This window comes from Echinops telfairi, unplaced genomic scaffold (genome assembly GCF_000313985.2).
Source record: "Echinops telfairi isolate 266 unplaced genomic scaffold, ASM31398v2 ScPeMD7_655;HRSCAF=1070, whole genome shotgun sequence".
NCBI classification, from domain to species: Eukaryota; Metazoa; Chordata; class Mammalia; order Afrosoricida; family Tenrecidae; genus Echinops; species Echinops telfairi.
The window spans coordinates 29,579,005-29,597,967 of NW_022104553.1; the positions used below are offsets into that span (position 1 = coordinate 29,579,005).

The 18,963-nt window shown below is 60.2% G+C and overlaps 2 protein-coding genes across 3 annotated transcripts in view; one reads left to right on the top strand and one right to left on the bottom strand.

Moving 5' to 3' along the window:
* Positions 1-443: 443 nt before the first annotated feature.
* Positions 444-1,747, top strand: B3GNT8 (UDP-GlcNAc:betaGal beta-1,3-N-acetylglucosaminyltransferase 8). Its single transcript, XM_004710351.2, has one exon. The coding sequence runs from the start codon at positions 444-446 to the stop codon at positions 1,638-1,640; it is 1,197 nt and encodes a 398-aa protein (XP_004710408.1). The 3' UTR covers positions 1,641-1,747.
* A 272-nt stretch (positions 1,748-2,019) lies between these two features.
* BCKDHA (branched chain keto acid dehydrogenase E1 subunit alpha) overlaps positions 2,020-18,963 on the bottom strand; it is a 17,850-nt gene continuing 906 nt past the window's right edge. For both annotated transcript variants that reach the window (XM_045292501.1, XM_004710350.2), the window contains exons 2-9: positions 10,242-10,421; positions 10,067-10,153; positions 6,834-6,942; positions 5,308-5,469; positions 3,486-3,692; positions 3,197-3,338; positions 2,927-3,098; positions 2,020-2,536 (exon numbers count right to left, since the gene is read on the bottom strand). In XM_045292501.1, coding sequence (XP_045148436.1) covers positions 2,366-2,536; positions 2,927-3,098; positions 3,197-3,338; positions 3,486-3,692; positions 5,308-5,469; positions 6,834-6,942; positions 10,067-10,153; positions 10,242-10,421 — 1,230 coding nt within the window. In that variant the 3' untranslated portion in view covers positions 2,020-2,365. The remainder of the gene's footprint in view (positions 2,537-2,926; positions 3,099-3,196; positions 3,339-3,485; positions 3,693-5,307; positions 5,470-6,833; positions 6,943-10,066; positions 10,154-10,241; positions 10,422-18,963) is intronic.

Consider the following 18,963-nt stretch of genomic DNA (forward strand, 5'->3'; position numbering starts at 1 on the left):
AGCGGCCGGCACACGCCGCGCCTCCACCCCGACCCCGCCGACTAGATGGGAGTTTAGAGACAGGGATTCCTGGTGGGAGGAATGAATGGGAGCGGAGCGGGCAGGTGCGGCTGGGCTCCTGTCCCTACCTGGTCCGGAGTCCGGTAGGGGTCGACCCTGGGATTTCAGGAAGGTGTACGGCGCATGGTGTTCTCCCCGAGAGGCCAGAGGGATGGGAAAGGGGGATGGGATGGTCCCTCTGGGTGTAGGACTACATGAGAAGTAAGGTGGGGAGTGGGGGGTGGGGGTGGCAACTCGGTTGAAGGAGGGTCTGGATAGGACCGAGGGGGGCTTAGAAGCTGTCAGCTGCACAGGGGGAGGGGGGGCCAGGGACCCTTCCCACACCCCAAAGGTCCCGTGGTTCCCCTGCAGCTCCCCAGGTGGGCCCTGCCTTGGCCCAGGTCATGCGCTGCCCCAAGTGCCTTCTCTGCCTGTCAGCGCTGCTCACGCTCCTGGGCCTCAAGGTGTACATCGAGTGGATCTCCGAGCCAAGGCTCCGCAAGGCCTACCCTAGCCCCCGCAGCACCCCGCTGCAGGCCACGCCCGAGAGCTGGGAGCCCACGCTGCCCGCCAACCTCTCAGCCCGTCTGGGCCAGACCAGACCACTGCCCTCGGCTTACTGGAATCAGCAGCAGTGGCGGCTGGGGACCCTGCCTGGTGGCGGGGACAGCACGGAGGCGGGGGGCTGCCGGGCGTGGGGGGCCGCGGCCGCCACTGAGATCCCAGACTTCGCCTCCTACCCGGAGGCCCTTCGAAGCTTCCTGCTCACCGCTGCCTGCCGCCACTTCCCGCAGTGGCTTCCTGCAGGGGGCGGTGGCCAGGTGGCCAGCTGCTCAGACACCGGAGTCCCCTACCTGCTGCTGGCTGTGAAGTCGGACCCCGGGCACTTCGCAGAACGGCAGGCTGTGAGGGAGACGTGGGGCCGTCCAGCCCCTGGGGTTCGGCTGCTCTTCCTGCTGGGTTCCCCGGTGGGGCGGGGGGGCCCCCACCTGGACTCCCTGGTGGGCTGGGAGAGCCGCCGCTACAGTGACCTGCTCCTCTGGGACTTTTTCGATGTCCCCTTCAACCAGACACTCAAGGACCTGCTGCTGCTGGCCTGGCTGGGTCATCACTGCCCCGACGTGACCTTTGTCCTGCACGCTCAGGACAATGCCTTTGTGCACACCCCTGCTCTACTGGGACACCTGCGGGGACTGCCCTCAACCTGGGCCCAAGTCCTCTACCTAGGGGAGGTCTTCACCCAGGCCAAGCCTCTCCGGAAGCCTGGCGGACCCTTCTTCGTGCCTGGGTCCTTCTTCGAAGGCGACTACCCGGCTTATGCCAGCGGGGGTGGCTATGTCATCGCCGGGCGCCTGGCCCCCTGGCTGCTGCAGGCGGCGGCCCGTGTGGCCCCCTTCCCCTTTGATGACGTCTATACTGGCCTGTGCTTCCGGGCCCTGGGCCTGGTGCCTCGTGCCCACCCGGGCTTCCACACCGCCTGGCCAGCAGGCCACAGCCCTGAGCCCTGCGTGCTGCGTGACCTGCTGCTGGTGCGGCCGCTCAGCCCCCAGGACAGCATCCGCCTCTGGAAACGTCTGCAAGATCCACAGCTCCAGTGCTGAGCCTGGGCCCTGGTAGCAGGGTGGCCACTGCGCTGGGGACTAGGGGACAGTGGGAGTGGAGAGTTGAGAGGGGCAGACTGGTTTTGTCTACTTTTTGTTTTTTAAAGACGTTCACTCCCCACGCCAAGGCCTGGCATTGTCTGTGGGGCCCAATGGTTGGCAGCACAAAGCATGAGTGGGTGGGGCCAGTGCCAACGGTTCCTTGCTGGACACAGGCCGGCTCCTCCCCCTGGAGGAAGTGCCCCCCCCACTCCACCCCTCCAGAAGCCCCTCCAGCAGTGGCCATTTCCAGGGGAAGTGCCTGTCTGGTCTAGTTATCTACGGTGGAGAGCCACGGGTGCTGCCTCCCCCACTCCAGGAAGCAGAGACCGAGTGCGAATCGAGCCAAAAGCAGAGAAGCTGTTTATTCACAACCTCTGCTGCACAGTCCTCTCTTTGAGCGCGTTCTATGGGTCCACATACCAGGCCACGCCCACCCCGTCCAGAGGCCTCTTCTAGTCCTGTAGGTGCCTGGCCAGCCTGCCCGCCAGAGAGGGTGCTGTAACCACCGTCACGTCCTGAGGTCACAGCCTAGAGGGGCTCCCAGGTGGGGAGTGGGGCCCCAACCCCTCTGGCACAGCCCTGGCCTCCCCAGTGTTCCAGTTAGTGCTGGCTGGAAGGAAGGCAGTGGTATCAACCAGCTCTTCTTTCCGTGCAGGGCGGGGGTGGGGGGTGGGGTCGCAGGCTCACTTCTGGAAGTGGTCCAGGGGGTAGTGCTCCCCATAGGTCTGCAGGTGGCGAGCCAAGGACTCCTGCTGTTTGCGGAGCTGGGAGGGCATCTCCTGGTATACGTCGGAGAAGAGCAGGTTGGGGCTGGGCTTCAGCTTCCGCTCCGCCTGCTCAAAGGCCTCCATCACCTGGGGGACACCACACGGTGGGCAGCTAGCAGCCGCCCACCCAGAGGGCCGACCCGTGGGACGGACCTCCGCCAGGTGACAGCAGAGGGTGGCGGAGCCGCCATCTACTAAGCACTGGGTGACCAGGCACACAGCTGCCCTGAGAGGCAGAGACAGTGAGGCGCAAAGCCAGGACATACCCCTGCTGCCTGGCTCCCAGACCAGGCTCTGCCACCACTCAGCCAGAGCCAAGACAGACATGCGCAACGGTCACCTGACCCTCCAACAAGCTGCTAGCGCAGGGCCCACAGGGTGGATGGCAGTGCACGGCTCCCCTGAATCTGCAGCTCAGTGTCCCCAGCATCCCAGCCCTCCGGGTGCCCCCCCACCTGCACCCAACAACAGCCCCACCTTCTTGCGGGACTGCTTCCTCCAGGCCTTCTCCTGCTCCTCGTCCCACCAGCCTCGGCTCAGCAGGTAGTGCCGCAGCCGCGAGATGGGGTGGTCCTGCTTGTCCCAGTAGTTGACCTCGTCTACCGAGCGGTAGGCCGAGCTGTCGTCGCTGGTGCTGTGGTGCCCGATCCTGATGGAGGGAGGGCGCAGGGTCAGCTGGGAGGGAGGGGCAGGAGACCGGATCCTAGGCGAGGGGGCAGGGCTGGCTGGGAGGGCGAGGGAAGGCACCTGTAGGTCATGGCCTCGATGAGGAAGGGCTGGTTCTCGGCCACCGCCCGCCGCCGGGCCTCCTTGGTGGCATTGTACACAGCGAACACGTCGTTGCCATCCACACGGATGGACATGATGCCGTAGCCGGGGCCGCGGGCCGCTGGGGGACAGAACTGGATTCAGGCCCCGGGGTTCCAACAGGGCTTGTACGCAGGTCCGGCAGGAGGGAGGCTGGGCTGAGAGGCTGACTGATCCCAGGAATGGGGGCGGAGGTGAATGGAGGGGGAGGGGCCCCCAGGGCCCATACCGATGCCGTCCCCCCGGTACTGCTCCGAGGTTGGTGTGGAAATGGCATAGCCGTTGTTCCGGCAGAAGAAGATGATGGGGCACTCGAGGGTGGCAGCAAAGTTGAAGCCGGCGTGGGCATCCCCCTCACTGGCGGCCCCCTCGCCGAAGTAGCAGATGACAATCCTGTTGTCGTTGGCCCGCTTGGCTGCGTAGGCTGCCCCTACAGCTGCAGGGAGATGAGCGAGAAGCCGTGAGCACAGCAGGCGCCCAGGCACTTGTACACACAGACGTGTGCACACGCATATGCACACTCACCCTCTCACATGTACACATATAGACACAAAATGCATTCTTCACATCTACATATACTCAGTATGCATACACACTCATGGACACACGTACGCAGGCACTCAGAATCTACACGCACTGACAAACCACGTACACACGTGTACAGTCACAATATGTTAGCTTGCACTCACATGTTCAGACTGCTCTCAGATACATGTGTACAGACATAACATGCACTCACATACATACCCCTACACACATGTGCTCACAATACACACGCACAGACAGACACTCACAGCACACACATGCTGACCCAGGGCTGCTGGCCACACTGAGGACGGAAATGGCACTCCTGACCCCCCAGAGCCACGCAGCCCCAGCCTTCAGCCCATCAGCTGACCGTGATCTGGGTCTTCTAACTCCTGACCTCCTCCCGTCACCCCCCACATCCACTCGGCCAGCTCTGGAGGCTTCCCTTCAAAGGGCACCTTCTCCAGGGCACCCTGGTCGAGCCGCCAAGCCCTTCTGCCTGCAATCCTCAGCTCCCCGACTCTCCCCATCCGGCAGCGGGAGGAAGGGCCCTAACACGGGGGCCAGGCCGTTCCACAGCACCCCACGCCCCAGCCTGCTCTGCTGGCACACTAGGCCTGCCCCTGCCTGAGACACCCACCAGCCCCCCACTCACTGCCTGTGGTCTGTACTTCGCTGCCCTCTACTCCAACCACTCCCTGGCCCCTCCACACGACTCTCATTGGCGGACCTGCTGTTCCCTAGCACTGCCCCTGGGCTGCAGGTCTGTCTTGCTGATGGTCTCTCAGCCCCCGCGCCTTCGACCCCAGCAACGGCAGAGGTGTCGGTGCCTTGCTCACTGTGCCCAGCACATCTGCCCGGTGGGGGGGCAGATGCTCCAGGGCTAGCTGGGGAGACACCCTACCTGTGCAGCTGGTACGCACCTCTTCCAAGAGGGCATCCGGCCCAACAGAGGCGAGCGGCCCGTCTGGGTGACCGGAACTCTGCCATGCCCAGAGGAAACCTACGAGGTGCCTCAGCTGCCCTGTGGCAGAGACAGCCAGCCTGCCCCCTTGGCCATGCCTTGGGCCCTGAGGGTGGGGTGCAGACCTGCTCTGGTGAGTAACCTCTCCTTTCTCAGAAGAAACTGCACCGACTGCTCTGGGCACTGCAGCTTCAGGGACCCACACGGCTGCTCTAGGGACATCTGCTTGACTGTGAGGCCAGAGTGGACAACGTGGGCTCTGAGATCTCAGGCCCCTGTCTTTCCACCCCTGGCCAGTGACCTTCCCTCTGACTTCCGTTTCCTGCTCTTTAAAATGGAACAATGGTAAAAACCGGCACCCACATCGATGGCCCTGTGAGGATCCCCTCAGACAGCAGGAGCGTGTCCGGGCGGGGGTGGTTGGTGGAGGTGGGGCCACTCAGCACTGGCTTTGCGTGCTAGCAGCACACGGGGTGGGTGGAGAGGGCAACCGTGTGTTCACACAGGCCCACCCGCAGGCCCAGGGAGTCCTCTGAAGGGGTCCCACAGGCGTGCTCACCCTGAGGGATCTGCGTGGCCAGCGGAGAGGAGATGGTGACAAAGTGGCGCTCCCTGCAGCCGTAGTGGACGGGCATCTGGCGGCCCTTGCCCGGGTCATTCATGTTGCCGTAGCACTGGTCCATGAACAACTCCAGCGGGTAGCCCCGATACATCAGCACACCTGTGGGGAGAGGTTGCTGGGATCCCCTGGCCCCCCATGACCTGGGTGAGACCCTGCTTGGCTGGGGCTCCAGGACCACCGTGGACCACCAGGGCCCTTTCCTGCCCTGAGCGGCATCTCTCGAGGAGCACATTACAGGGTGCGCACACCTCCCCGGACAGATGGACGGAAGAGCCTGGATGAGGCTCAGACCCCGACTGCCCAGCGCTATTGCAGGCGTTCTCCTGGCCAGGCTGTGAAGCCTCCAGTCCACCCAAGAAGGGGGTCCCGCTGAGACGGGAAGACAGGCGGTGTCACCACAAAGTGGCGGGGCTGGGGGCTGGCCTGGCAGATGCCACACAATTGGATACTGAGCCTGAGAAAAGGAAGTGGGGGGACATGTGTCTCTGCTCGAGGGGCACCACCACAAGACACAGAGAACGACGCAGGTTAGGGCGTCCTCAGAGATGAGCCGGGGTTCATGGACTGTGTGCTGACTTCCACGGTCACCTCCCTTCCAATCCCTATTTCCCACCACACTTTTGAGTGGGTGTCAAAAATCCTACGGCATGTAGCCATGTTCCGTGTAACACAGATAAGGGGGCAGAAATAACCCAGAGGACTGCCACAGCAAGGTCCAGGCCCACAAGTCTGGGATGACAGAGCAGGGCGAGGGAGGGGGGCAGGGAAGGGGGAGCTGCACGTAGCTCAGCCACTGCTCAGCTGGACGCCTGCAGGCACAGACTCTTTGCTGCAGGTACTGCCCACAGGGCCAGGGCCCCAGGGCACACTCCGTGGGCCCCCGGTTTTATCTCCCACAGCCCAGAGCAGCAGCCCTGTGTGTGAACCGAGCAGGGCTGGCCAGGGGCAGACTGCCCAGAGGACTCTGGCTCCACCCAGGAGGAGGCAGGTGGCCTGGACCTGTGAGCTTACTTCTGACCCCAGTTCTTACCCGTGAGGGGGCAACAGGACTGCCCCCTCCCCACCTCCCGGTCGGGCGGGTGCAGATAAAGGGGCTCGCCAGGCCTCCGTGGAGACCTGGGCACAGAGCCGTTCAGGAACCTACAATGTGCCACCGCCCCTCTCCTCAGAGGGCAGTGACCTCCCCAGGTACACACACACACACACACACACACACACACACACACACACACACCCTGTCTTCTCAGCTCCTCAGCCTGGGGCCCCCTGCTCACCCCACCCCCATACCCGTCAAGGGGCTCACGACTGTTACGCTCTGACAACACCCCGTGAGGACAGCCCAGTGGCCTCTGCGATTCTCTCCTGCTCCCTCAGAGAGCCATCAGCAGAGCGCTGTGCAGCCCCTCCTCTGTAGGCGTCCTTGGCTGGCGGAGCGCCTGCGCAGCGGGGCAGGGGTGATATACCTGCCTCCCGGTACTGGCCAAACACCAGGTCCGTGTTGTCCAGGGCGGCTGCACTCCCCACGTGCGTCCCCTCCTCGCCGTAGTTGGTCATGTAGAAGGAGATCCGGCCCTGGGTTGGAGAGGGCCCAGAGGTCCGAGCTCAGGGATGGCGGGAAGCAGCGGCCAAGCAGGGAAGCCCTTCCTTGACCTGAGAGGGACTTGTGGAAGGGCAGCTCTGGCCAGGTCACCCCGGAGCCCCTGCCTTTATGACAGAGGGCTGCCATAAAGCAGAGGTCAGAGCAGCGAGGGGGCACTAGTTGCTGAAGAAGTGGCAGCCCTGGCATGGGGAGGAGCACACAGGGGTGCTTCCGAAGCTGAAAAAAGTGTGTGCAGGTGTAGGCTTCCAGAAAGACGGAAGGCCCAGGCCTGGGATGCACAGTGGTCCAGGTGTGGTGGCCAGATCACACAGGGAACAAGGCTATCTCTGGCAACAACTGGGGACCTGGCAGCTGTGCTGCTCAGGGAGGCTGGTGGTCAGGGGCGTGTTTCAGTAATCTCTCAGGACACAGCGACATAGGGGAGAGGCCCTGCAGCTGGCTTGGGGGTGACCACACCTGTTTGTGGGAATGGGGGGCAGAAAGGGAGCCTAACAATAAGGCCAGGCGTGATCGTGTGGGTAGTGGGGATGAGGGGCACAGACTTGGCTGGCTAGCTACCCCAGCGTCCGAGCCAGTGCCCGGCTCCTCCCAAGCCCCTTTGCCGCAGAACCCAGAAAAGAGAGATGCAGCCTCCTGGCCTCCTCCGCAGCACAGGGGCCCGGGACGGTTCCCGTCAGGGGCGTCAGTGGCCGTGTGCTGGAGGCACCTGAAAAAGCGTCTGCTCTCTGGTTAAAAGGGACTGAAATAGCTGGTCGCATTCCCTTGCTCACCCCAACCTGCACATGGCCGTGACGGCTGGAAGTGGCAGGCACTTTATGCACACGAGGCCAGAGGCCAGCAGGAAGCTCCTGGCAATGACGTGAGGCAGTCAGACAGGAGGCGTCGGGGTCCCTGGGGCAGGATCTCTAACCCAACACTCGGACAGTGGGCAGGGAGACCAGGAAGATGCCGCAGGTCTGGGAGGGAGGGGCTGTGCTGGTGGCAGGGTTCCAGGGCAAGAGGCCAGTAGACCTGGGGCCGAGCCAGCCACCCAGGGAGGGCGCCGCACAGACAGCTGGGAATGAGATTACCCAGAGATCTGTGCGAGTACCCCCTCAGAGAGACGCCGCATCCAGGCCTCCCCACTGTCCTTCCTCCAGGGTGCTCTCCGGCTGCTGCGGGGGCAGAGATGAATACCTGCTTTCTTCTAAGTGGGAAGCCAATTAAAACCTTAATTGACCTCCCAGTGCCAAGTGGGTGGGCAGCTGCTGGGTCCTGAGGCCTGGCAGGGCTCCGGAGTTTGCAGCGGGAGGACCCTGGGGAAACAAGGCTTGGGCAGGCAGCAGAGGCTGTGATGCCCACCCAATCTCCTCCCTGCCCTCCTCCCCATTATTCCACCACAGGCACCAACGTTCCCCATCAAAGACTACATTTCCCAGGAGCGACTGGTGTAAGCAGATGTTACTGGGTGGGATGACCTGGCACATCCGTCCACTGATGGCAAAGGAGGGCAAAGGCTGCTGGGATATGCCCTGACACACCTACCTCCCTGCTGCCTTCACCCTCCTGCCTGCAGCAGGCAGGCGCCATCTCGGGCGCGAGGAGCACGGTAAGCTAGAAGCCAGAGCTATGAATACAGACTGGGAAGATGACAGGGCAGGGTGGGCAACGTACCGCCTGTTTCCTTGTTTCCAAATTTCTCTTAGGTGAGAGAGAACAGTAATTTAAACAAACGGACAAACACCGAATCTGCTTCAGCCGCTATGTCTTTGTTTCTGGCAGGTTGCTATCAGTGGTGGAGGAGAGTAGTTACTAGCAGCTCCTTCCTGGCTCAGGCTGGACCTCCAGGGACCGAGGGGTCACAGTGGAGCTTTCTCTGGGCCAGTCGAGGGATGAGGGTCTGTAGGGGCTGGGCCACACAGACTTCCCACCCCCGGGCACCTGAGACAAAAAGAGGCAGAGTGCAATGGCCTCTCCTGGGGCTCCGCACTCGCAGAGCTGCCAGCTGTGCAGCCTGGCCAGGGGCACGCAGCCAGGTGTGTGCGTGCATGCATGCACGTGGACGGGCAGCCTGGCCGGGCCAGTGGAGGGAGCAGAGAACTGGGCCACAGTGGATGGGGATTGGGCTGACAGGAGGGGCCCCAGCTGTGAGACCAGACTTGATCCAGGGGCGGGAGACACTGCCCTGACTCCAGGTGCCATAGGTAGCATTCTGTGGCCAGACCGGATCTGCTCAGTGCTGGTCCCTTGCAGGATGGGCCTCGGGCATTAATCTGCAGCCAGTCACAGGGCTTAATGAAAGCACACTTGCTGTCCTGACCCCAGTTTACAGCCAGCAGATGTGGCGGCCACCAGGTCCTGCCTGCCCTTCTCTGACAGGACCCACCCAGACCCTCACCACTCAATCCCCGAAATGAGCTCCGGGAGGGTTCTGTGGCCAAAGAGCCTGCCTGGGCCTTTTGCTGAGCCACCTCAGGGGCCAGGTAGAACAAAGAATCACTTGTAAGTCCAGCCCACCTGGTCCTGAGACTACGACAGGTGGCGAGCCAGCCGAAGAACTAGGCTCCAGGGCCAGAATGCCTATTTGACAGGTGAGGGTGCGGAAGCACTCGCAGGTTAGCACCGGAAGAGGCAGAGCTTCTTTTGAAGCAGTCGACCCACCCGGGGCAAACACCTGCTGGAGAAAAAGCCCAGGCACAGGGAAGCAGAGAGAAATAAGCGATAGCTATAGCCAGAGAGAGAGAGAGACGTCAAGTCTGAAGACATCTTTCAAGTCCCCTGGACATTTGAGAGGTCTTTCTGTCAGTGACCTCAGTCAGCGAACTGCCTTAGTTGGCCTGGGTTTGGCTGGCCCTTTGTCCCCAGACACTGAGACTGTGAAGGAATCCCAGCATGGCCAGTGTGGCCCATGCTGATCCCAGGTCAGACTTGAGTCCCTGGGAGAGGGCCGCTGTGCCTCCTGCAGCCGGGTCTGCCACTCCCTGTGCAGTTAAACCCCAGCCAGACCACCGTGAGGGTGCCCAGGGACGTGGTCCAACCCCACATGGGGAGGTCTCCTTGTGCCCGCTCCTCCGTGGGAGCTGCCCTTTGGCCCCAGCACAGGTGGGGGGCACCCACCTGCCGCTGGGACTCGTACAGGATGCGGTCCATGGTGTTGAGCAGCGTCATGCTCTTGTAGAACTTCAGCACCTCCTGCTGGGGCAGCTGTGGAGGGACACACGGACAGGTGGGGGCAGGTGGCTGGGACCAGAGAGACGATGGACGGGGCTAAATGGGGGCAGGCACCTCTCACCTGAGGGTCCTCACTCGGGTTGATGATCTGGCCCTGCCGGTCCATGACCCGGTAGATGGGGATCCCCGAGATGACATTGGGCTGGATGAATTCCAGCTTGTCTGCAAACTCCGCCGAGGCCCCTGGGAAGCGGGGCTTGTCGTCCAGGGACGAGAACTCCTGCTGCTGCCTCCTGTGGTGCTAGGGAGGAGGCGGCACCAGGCTCACCACTGCGCTGGCACAGTGGTACATCGCTGTGGCCCGAGGGGGCTCTGGGACAGCTCCCCCACTTTATGACAGTGTGCCCTTGGGCAGGGTACTCTACTTCTTTATGTCCTCAGTAAAACTGGCACAAACAGTTCCTAACCCCCAGGCTTGCTGTGAAGACTCCCAGACTCACTCTGGTGGCCACAGTAATGCTCAGAACTGGGAGCTCTGCCATTACCATGGCGCTGATCACTTCACCTGGCACTCAAAGGTCTCCCTATATGCTCCCAGACTGCCCCCCCCACCTGATCTCCCATTATGAGGGGCAACACACACACACACACACACACACACACACACACACACACACAGCCCATCCAGGTAAAATTTGTACTGACCCCTCTGCCCATCATCACCGAGCCCGAGCGTTAAGACCACGGGGCCTGAAGGGCCCGGCTGCCTGTGTTCAATACCAGGCTGGTGACCCTGAGGACGTGGCCTCCCCTTGCGGTCCTCCCTTCTCAGCTCCAGAACGGCGAATGCCCCCACAGATGCGCTGTGACGCACAAGCACAGAATGCTCAGCACAGTATCCGTGGGGGACAGAGTAAAGGCTCAAAAACGTGGCAACGACCGTGCCTCCTGCCGACCACGGCTCTGCCAGGTCTTAACTAGATCGTCCTTCCCCTCCAACACCCCGCAAACCGCTCCGGGCGCACCTGCCTGCTGCCCTCCCGGAGCCCGGACTGATTCATCTGCAAATATTTGAGCACCTGCTCTGCTCTGAGCGCTGGGCTGGGGGTTGGGGATATGAGGATATGAGATGGGCAGGACCTCGGCCCTGCTGCCCAGCAGGGAGGACGGATGGACAGACACTGAATCAGTCTTACAAGATGGGGCGGGGGGATGCACAGAGTCCCGGAGAGAGCTACGGGTTACACATGGCAGAGTGTGTAGGGCTTGGGGGCTCTTCTCTGAGGAAGTGTCCCTGGGGCGAGGCTTAAGGGATAAGAGTGTCCTAGGCAGGGGAGCAGGACAGGCAAAGCCCGAGAGTGTGGGACAGCATGCCCTTGTAGAAACTGGAGGTACCACCCCTCGCCCCCACCCAGAATCCTTGTCTCTGGGGAGCGGAGACCCGAGGTACAAGTGCACACACACTGCCCAGTCCTGCGCAGCCGCACACCTGTGCCGTCCTGTGCTGAGCCCAACGCTGCAGCCAGGGTGTCAGCCCCCTCGTTGGTCTCCTCCTCTCTTTGGATGAACTTCTACCTTCCCAAGCCTGGCGTCCGCCCTTTCCCGGGAGCTGGTCTCGCCTCTGTTAATGTTAATCCTGTCAGGGAAGCAGTTAGAAACTGCATACATCGGAGGACCACCGCGAAGCCTTCCTGCGATGCACACCAGCGCTGCCAGCTACACAGTCGCTACAGAAGCAGAAGCCTTTTCTGTTTCCTTGTCTGCTTTTCCTTTGATCGCTTCATTGTCAAGCAAGTTCTTTGCGCAGGTTCACAAATGCTAATTACCCTAAGATCATAGCTGAAAAACTCGAAAGCTCGACAGAATGAATCAGCAACTTCAGGAATACCAGCAGGGACAACAGCAGCAGCGCTTGCTTCAGTGGGTGACGCCAAGTGTAACTGGGCACTAACGACGACAGCCCTGACCTGAGCACACTAGAAGGCTCAAAGAGTAAAGCTGCATGTAGAGTTTTAGTCCCGTAGGTAGGCAGACCTGGTGGCGAGTGGTTACCTGTTGGGCTGCGAACCACAAGGTCACCAGTTCACAACCACCAGCTGCTCCGGGTACTCCTGCAAAGTTATAGACTCAGAAACTCACAGGGGCAGTTCCAACCTGTCCTACAGGGTTACTATGAATCAGAACTGACTTGATGGCAGTGAGGGTTTTTTGTTTCATTTTAGGTAGGCAGATACAATGTACGTAAGCTAGGCTTACAAATGTGTATTCGCTATTGTAACTACAAAACCCTCCAAAAATGTTCATTGCCATTGTGGATTCTGACACACAGCCTCCCTATCTGGGTATTACCACTAGAACCGCCCCTGTGGATTTCCAAGACTAAATTTATAGCGGAGTAGACAGTCTCATCACTGCCCACAGAGCAGCTGGTGGGTTCGAACTGAGGACCTTGAAGTGAGCAGCCCAATGCATAACCTAACCACCACCAGGGCTCCTTCATAAAACTACAGGGGAGCTTTTATGAAAAACCACAAATCTCTGTGAAACAATGGCTGCATGGGGGTCCCTGGGGCGCCCTAGTGACCCGCTGGAAACTGGAAGCACCTCCGTGGCTGCGGTGGTCCTTGTTCTCGAGAAGCCCTGGGGCTCCTCGGCTGTGGGCCCCGCTGAGTTCCACATGCACAGGCCTGCGGGACCCTCAAGAGCATCTTGTGCAACCGGGGCTGCTCAGGGCTGCCCTGGAGCAGATGGGGACTCAGGGAGCAGAGTGTGTAAGCTGCAGCAGGAGCTCCGGCCACAACACATGTCAGGCCTGGGCTTTGCCGAGCCAGTCCGATTCCCACAGATCTGTGGGCCCCGGACTCCTCTGACATCACTAACTGTGGCTTTGCGTGCGGGGCTCAGCTTTCCCCTCCCAGCAGTGCACATGTCACCCCAGCGTCCAGTGGGTTGCTGGGAGCACGGGCCCATCTATGGTTGTGAGAAAACATGGGACACGTACCCCCAGAGTGAGCAGTCAGGCCTGGGCCCATCGCCTCCTGGCCACCTCAGAGGGGCAGCACTGGGCGGCACCACGTTCCCCCCTGAGCTCCGAGCACCTGCTAGAAGCTTCTTTCCTCTCCCACCCACAGGAAGGTAGGGGTCACGTCCAGGGGCGTTCCTGCAACAACTCCCAGAAGGTCATTACTGAACGAGTGCCTGCCGCAGGGCAGCAGCCTCCGCTGGAACGCTCCTGCGGCCTGTGGTGCAGGCGAAGAAAGGGGCTGAGGAGGGCTGCCAGGTGGCAGAGGGAAAGGGCTGGCAGGAGACGGGGCTTGAGGAGGACAGACTCGTCTCCCAGCTGACAGGACAGAGGGCTCTGACGGGAGGTCAGTGGCCAGGAGGATGGGGTCTAAAGGCTATGCCAGACCACCTCAGTGACCCCTCCCTGGGTGTGTAGTGGGTTAGGAGTTAGACCGCTAACTACAGGTCAGCAGTTCAAACCCCCCAGCCTCCTCGAGGGAGAAAGATGGAGGCTTTCTGCCCCCAGTGAGTCAGATTCTCAGAAACCCACAAGGGCAGGCCTGCCCTGCAGGGTCGCTGTGAGTCTGCTTTTCCAGGACACAAAACACCACATCACTGGGAGCATCCTCAGGACGCCGGAGTTGGCCCGGCCTCAGCCAGTAGCCGCCCCGGGCTCACAGTTGGCTCAGAGGGGCACCTGGAGGGGAAGGGCTCACTGAGCACAGTGCCTGGGGCCAAGGGATCCACCCCTACAGGAGTACACTGCCTCCTAGGAGGGATGTGATGCCAGCCCTGCTTCTTGGCTTGGGTGGGGGTGGGTGGACACACAGGTTGGCCCAGCACACACTGGAGTGGCCCTCACACACTCACGCACTGCAGTGCCACACTTACACTTATGGGGAACTCTCAGACCAGACAGCTACTTCCTGGCTGTGTGGCCTTTGGCAAGTTACCAACACCCCCAGCCCGCCCCCTCTGCCCTTAGTTTCCTCCTGTGTGATAGGAGCACTTTCTCGAGACTGTGCAGCGACTTGCTTAATGTGGCTCTTGTAGCCCTCGTCTTCGCATGCTCACCAAGACTGTCTGCTGAAGGCTGAGAATTAGGGAGGTGGGGGAAGGTGCTGGCAGGATGGTCTGATTCAGTCGGGGCGGACTGTGATGGTTGAGACTGGGAAAGCTCTCTGGTGGGACTGGCTCATTCTGCCAGCCTGCTGGGCATAAAGTGAGCCATCCTAGAGGCCAGAGAAGCTACTAGCCTTCTTTCTTCTAATACCAAGAAGGAAGAGCCAGAAATAAAGCGTGTCTTATGACAAAATAATAATTTGTAAAGTATCAAGGGTTCATGGGGGAGGGGGGGAGCGAGGAGTGAGGGGGAAAATGAGGAGCTGATGCCAGGGACTTGGGTGGAGAGCAAATGTTTTGAGAATGATGAGGGCAATGAATGTACTAATGTGCTTTGCACAATTGATGTATGTATGCATTGTGATGAGTTGTATGCGCCCCTAATAAAACGATTAAAATAGAGAAATAAATAAAGCGTGTCTTTTGGACCCCGCAGTCCCTGCATGCTGATTTTCCTCGATCCAGAGACAGAGAGCTGTGGCACCCAGCAGTTGCCAGAGGAGCAGCAGCAGCTGCAGGGACCAAGAACCAATGCACAGGCAAGTGGGGTCTTCACAGCCCCCTGGAGCAAGTTGAGCTGGAGGCTCTCTTATGGAGTGGGGCGCCAGATTTGCTGACCCACGGAGCTGGAGCTGAGCACCGTACCCTCAGGGTCAGGCTTATCAAGGAGTGGTATGCCCTGTGGGCACTGACGGGCAGCACTAAAAGAGCTCAGTAATAGTGCACTAGTAGGGCAGAGGCCAAGGGGCCGTGTGCCTAAGGAGGCCAAGTCCCAGGGAGGTGTGTGCCTATGGACATGGCTAAGAAGGGGCTGTCTTGACTGGAAGAACTGTGTCCTAAGAGTTTCTGATCCTGAACTGTAACCTGGTAACTTCCCTGAGGGAGTCTATAATCATGAGTATGGCCTGGGAGTTCTGTGTGGCCAGTGCCATGAATTCGCAAACCAGCAGAGACACAGAGGGTGCCGCGGGAGGGTCCGTCGCCACCCTTCTGCAGGTGTCTCCAGGATGAAATGAGCTCAGGCAAGTCCAGCACTTGGCCCAGTACCTGCTCGGTTGTTACAGAGGTCGTGCAGCCAGGACAGATCCCTAATCACCTCTCTGTGACACAAACACACACAGGGAGGGCACAGACATCAAGGAAGGTCAAGGACTCTCGGGCCTCCCTGCGAGCCGTGCCCTGAATCTGGACTTGCAGCCAGCCTCTAGAACTGTGACAAAGCAGGCTTCTGTTTTTGAATGGAATCATGACGTCCCTAAGGCATGCTCCACATCAGGCCTGCAGACTCCTGGACGTGACCCAGGGGAGGGGCAAGCCAGCAAAACCCCACTGCTATTCAGTGACCCTAGGGGACAGAGGAGAGAGCGCTGCACCTGTGGGCTCCCGAGGCTGCCTTCTGCTGGGAAGCAGACTGTCACTACTTTCTCCCACGCGAGGCTGGTGGGTTTGAGCCACCAAATGACTGAGCTCGCCACGAGTGAGAGGCCTGGAGATGAAGTGGGGCTGTTTCGGGGGAGCGGGGCAGAGCAGTGTAGGACTCAGCTCTGTGCCTGCTCAGGGCCCGGCGCTGGGCACCTCAAACAGCCTCCTGGGGCGCTGGAGTGGGGGAAGGTGTCTGACTTGGGAAGGACAAAGAAGCAGAGGCAGGGGCTCACACCCGCCAGTGGGAAAAGACAATGGTAGAGTAGATCCGTAACCAGGGCGAATCAGTAGGCCAGGCACCACTCCAGGTGCTCCCCCAGGTCACAGTGTGGGGGCAGGGGCACAACTGTCACTTCAACAAGTGGAGACAGTGGCTGAAGCGCCGAGGGGTTCAGTGCCTTGTCCAAGCCACACAGATGGTGAGTGGTGTCTGCACAGGGACCTGGGTAGCGGGGAGCCAGGTGGCGTCCAGACCGGGGTGGGCTGGTGGATGAAGGCCCAAGGCCCAAGGCTTCTGTGCAGGAGGAAAGGCCCTGGGTAGGTGACCTGGCTCGGCCACCCCTGGCCCAGCACCAGGTGAGGTGAGGCTCTGAAGGACAAACAGCAGCTTCCCCGTCTCGGGCCCTTCCTGCTCCTAGAGCCCCACTCTCGGTTGCCTCAGCAGGGGTGGGCCAGGGGAGGCCTGTAGGTGGGGCTGAAGCACTGTGAGCCAGGGCAGCGTGGGGGCTGCGGCCAACCTTTCCCTGTCCAGCAGCCCCAAAGCCCCTGGCAGAACGGCAGGGATGGCAGCTGGTGCCCTTGGCTGGACCTACGGAAGCAGGGTTTGCCGGGGTCCAACGCAGCAGCGCAGCAAGGTGACCCCTTGGGCGGCAGCAAAGTGCCCAGTGGTCACAACCAGACTCAAGCCCACGGACGGCTGTGAGGGTAGTGTTGGCCTGTGTGCCTTTTCATTCTGTGGTCCACGGGCCGCCATGAGTTAGAGGGGCCGAAACAGCCACCAACAATAGCCAGCACGTCCGCTGTGGCCGGGCTACTGCACACAATGCTGGGTGTGGTGGTCCCTGTGCACTCGTAAGTGGCCTGGCGACCCGCCCAGGGGGAGATGGGCCCACTGGTTCGGAAGCTGGGAAATGACTGGCCCCAACTTGTCCCGCAATGTAACGGGCACTGGAGACGCCACAAGGCTGCTCAGAGCACATGCCAAGCACTGGGTGTGCCCTGATTTCCAACAGCATAGCCACCCCACTACTGGGCTGGACAGGCCAAGTGGCTCCGCCAAGGTCCCAAGAGCTTCCTGGGCCTGAGGCTGAGAAACTGACCGGTGACACTCTGTGATGACTGCATTTCTTTCCTCCTCTTCTCCGAGGCCTGGAGCCCCCGCTGACCACAGGAAGGGAGGAAGTGGGGTGGGCACCAGGTAAACCCCTCCAGGATAACGTGGCCTTCCTTGAAGGAGGCAGGGAGAGGGCAGTAGGCAGGGCTGAAGTAAGGGATTCCTCTCCCCTGATCCTGTCCCAGTAAGCCCTCTAGCTCAACCTGCCCCTCACGCTTCACCCTCACACAATTTCCCCATGACGCTCTCAGCCTGGTGCCACCTTCCTCAGCTGAAAACTGCCCTGTTCAACACGAGTCCACCAGCCACTGCGGCCACCCTGAAACTTGACGTGTGTACGTGGACTCTTCAGCAGGACCAGCCACATTTCAAGGGCTCGGCAGTCACACTGGGCAACCTAGGTCAAGAACCCTGAAGCTACGGCCACTTCACAACACTCAAAATAGAACAAGAAATCCTTTTCAGTCCTAGAAGAACATGTAGGAAAACAAAGTATGGAGAAGGAGGTAGGGACTCTTAAGATTAAAAAACAAGGAGTTTGAAAGCTGCAGACACACACACACACACACACACACACACACACACACACACACGAAAGGCAGGAGGTCAGGGCGCAGAGAGACTGAAGTCAGATGGGAAATAGATGTAATCTCCCAAGAGTGACCTTTCCCTAAACTGGCCCCAGCCCAGCTCAGCCCAGCTCATCTCCCACCTCCCTGGATCAGCCAATAAGCACCTGAGACTGAAATCAGCAGCAGAGAAGTGATTGCTTCAAAAAAACAAAAAAACCCAGAAGAGAACAGCCCACAGCAAGCGAGCACTCCACCCCACCCCAATGTACCGCACCATTTGTTTTCACCAGCTTCTGTAGTTGCCCTCCCAAGCACCCTGGCTCTTTACTTCCCCTTCCTCCTATTCTGCCTACCCAGAGCTTACAGGTTCCCCCTCCTGCCACTACACACAGGGGCTCAGACGCAACCCCACAAGATCCAGAGCGATTTATTTTCTCCCCATGGCCCTTGCCAGTCCTGGCCCGCCCAAGGTCACCTGTTCTCTCCTCTCCAAGGTCGGTGTCTGTCTCTTCCATGCACCCTTACTTTCCACAGCAGCCAACCTTCCTCTGGCACCTCTCACATGCCAGGCCCACTCTGTAGCCCCATGCATCGTTCAGTCTCCACAGCAACCCACGAAGCGGCCACCAGGTTAGCATCCCACTTTACAGGGGGTGTCAAGTGCGGTCCGGAGAGGTGCACTACCTTGCCCAAAGCCTCATGGCCAAAACGAGGCAGAGCAGGGCTATGAACCCAGGTGGCCTGGCTCCAGAAGGTGCTCTCTGACCGACTCCTCTCTTAGCTGTGGGATTTGGGTTCAAAGTGCTTCTAGATCCCTCTGCCTCTCACCTCTAAACTCGGGGGCTTTGTAAGGTAAAGCATGTACTTAGCGTCTAACATCATCACCACCACTACTCTCCCCCCACAAAGGGAATCTGGCCTTGTTGACATAGAATAAAGCTTTGCTCCAGTGTTTGTAAGTCATGTGGCAAGGTGCCCTGTCTCAAAACTGTCTTCCTTTCTCCTTGCCACTAACCCAACAAATATTTGCTGAACATATCCTCTGGGCAGTGACCACAAACCACACGTTTTGACATTCAGTCGGGAGAGAATCATTAAAAGGATCTTTACACCCCGAGTCCTTTTTTTATATGAGAACTGTAGCAAATGCAACAAAGGAATACGGGGGACAGGTGGACCAAAGGACCCTGGTGGTGCCGTGGCTAAGGCGCTTCGGCTGCGACCCAAAAAGCGGACTGCTCTCACCCACCAATGACCCTCACAGCAGGCGGTACCGCCCCCCTGGGGGTGGCGCTGGTAAGAGGTAGGAGGGGCTGCAACAGCAGCTAGCTTATACACTTTACCCTGGAGTACAGGCTCCTAATGGCCAGAGGTGACCAGAAACCCCCCCC

What these genes read in the sequence shown, in the direction of transcription:
- B3GNT8 (XM_004710351.2), top strand. Translation starts at nt 444, where the DNA reads ATGCGCTGCCCCAAGTGCCTTCTCTGCCTGTCAGCGCTGCTCACGCTC.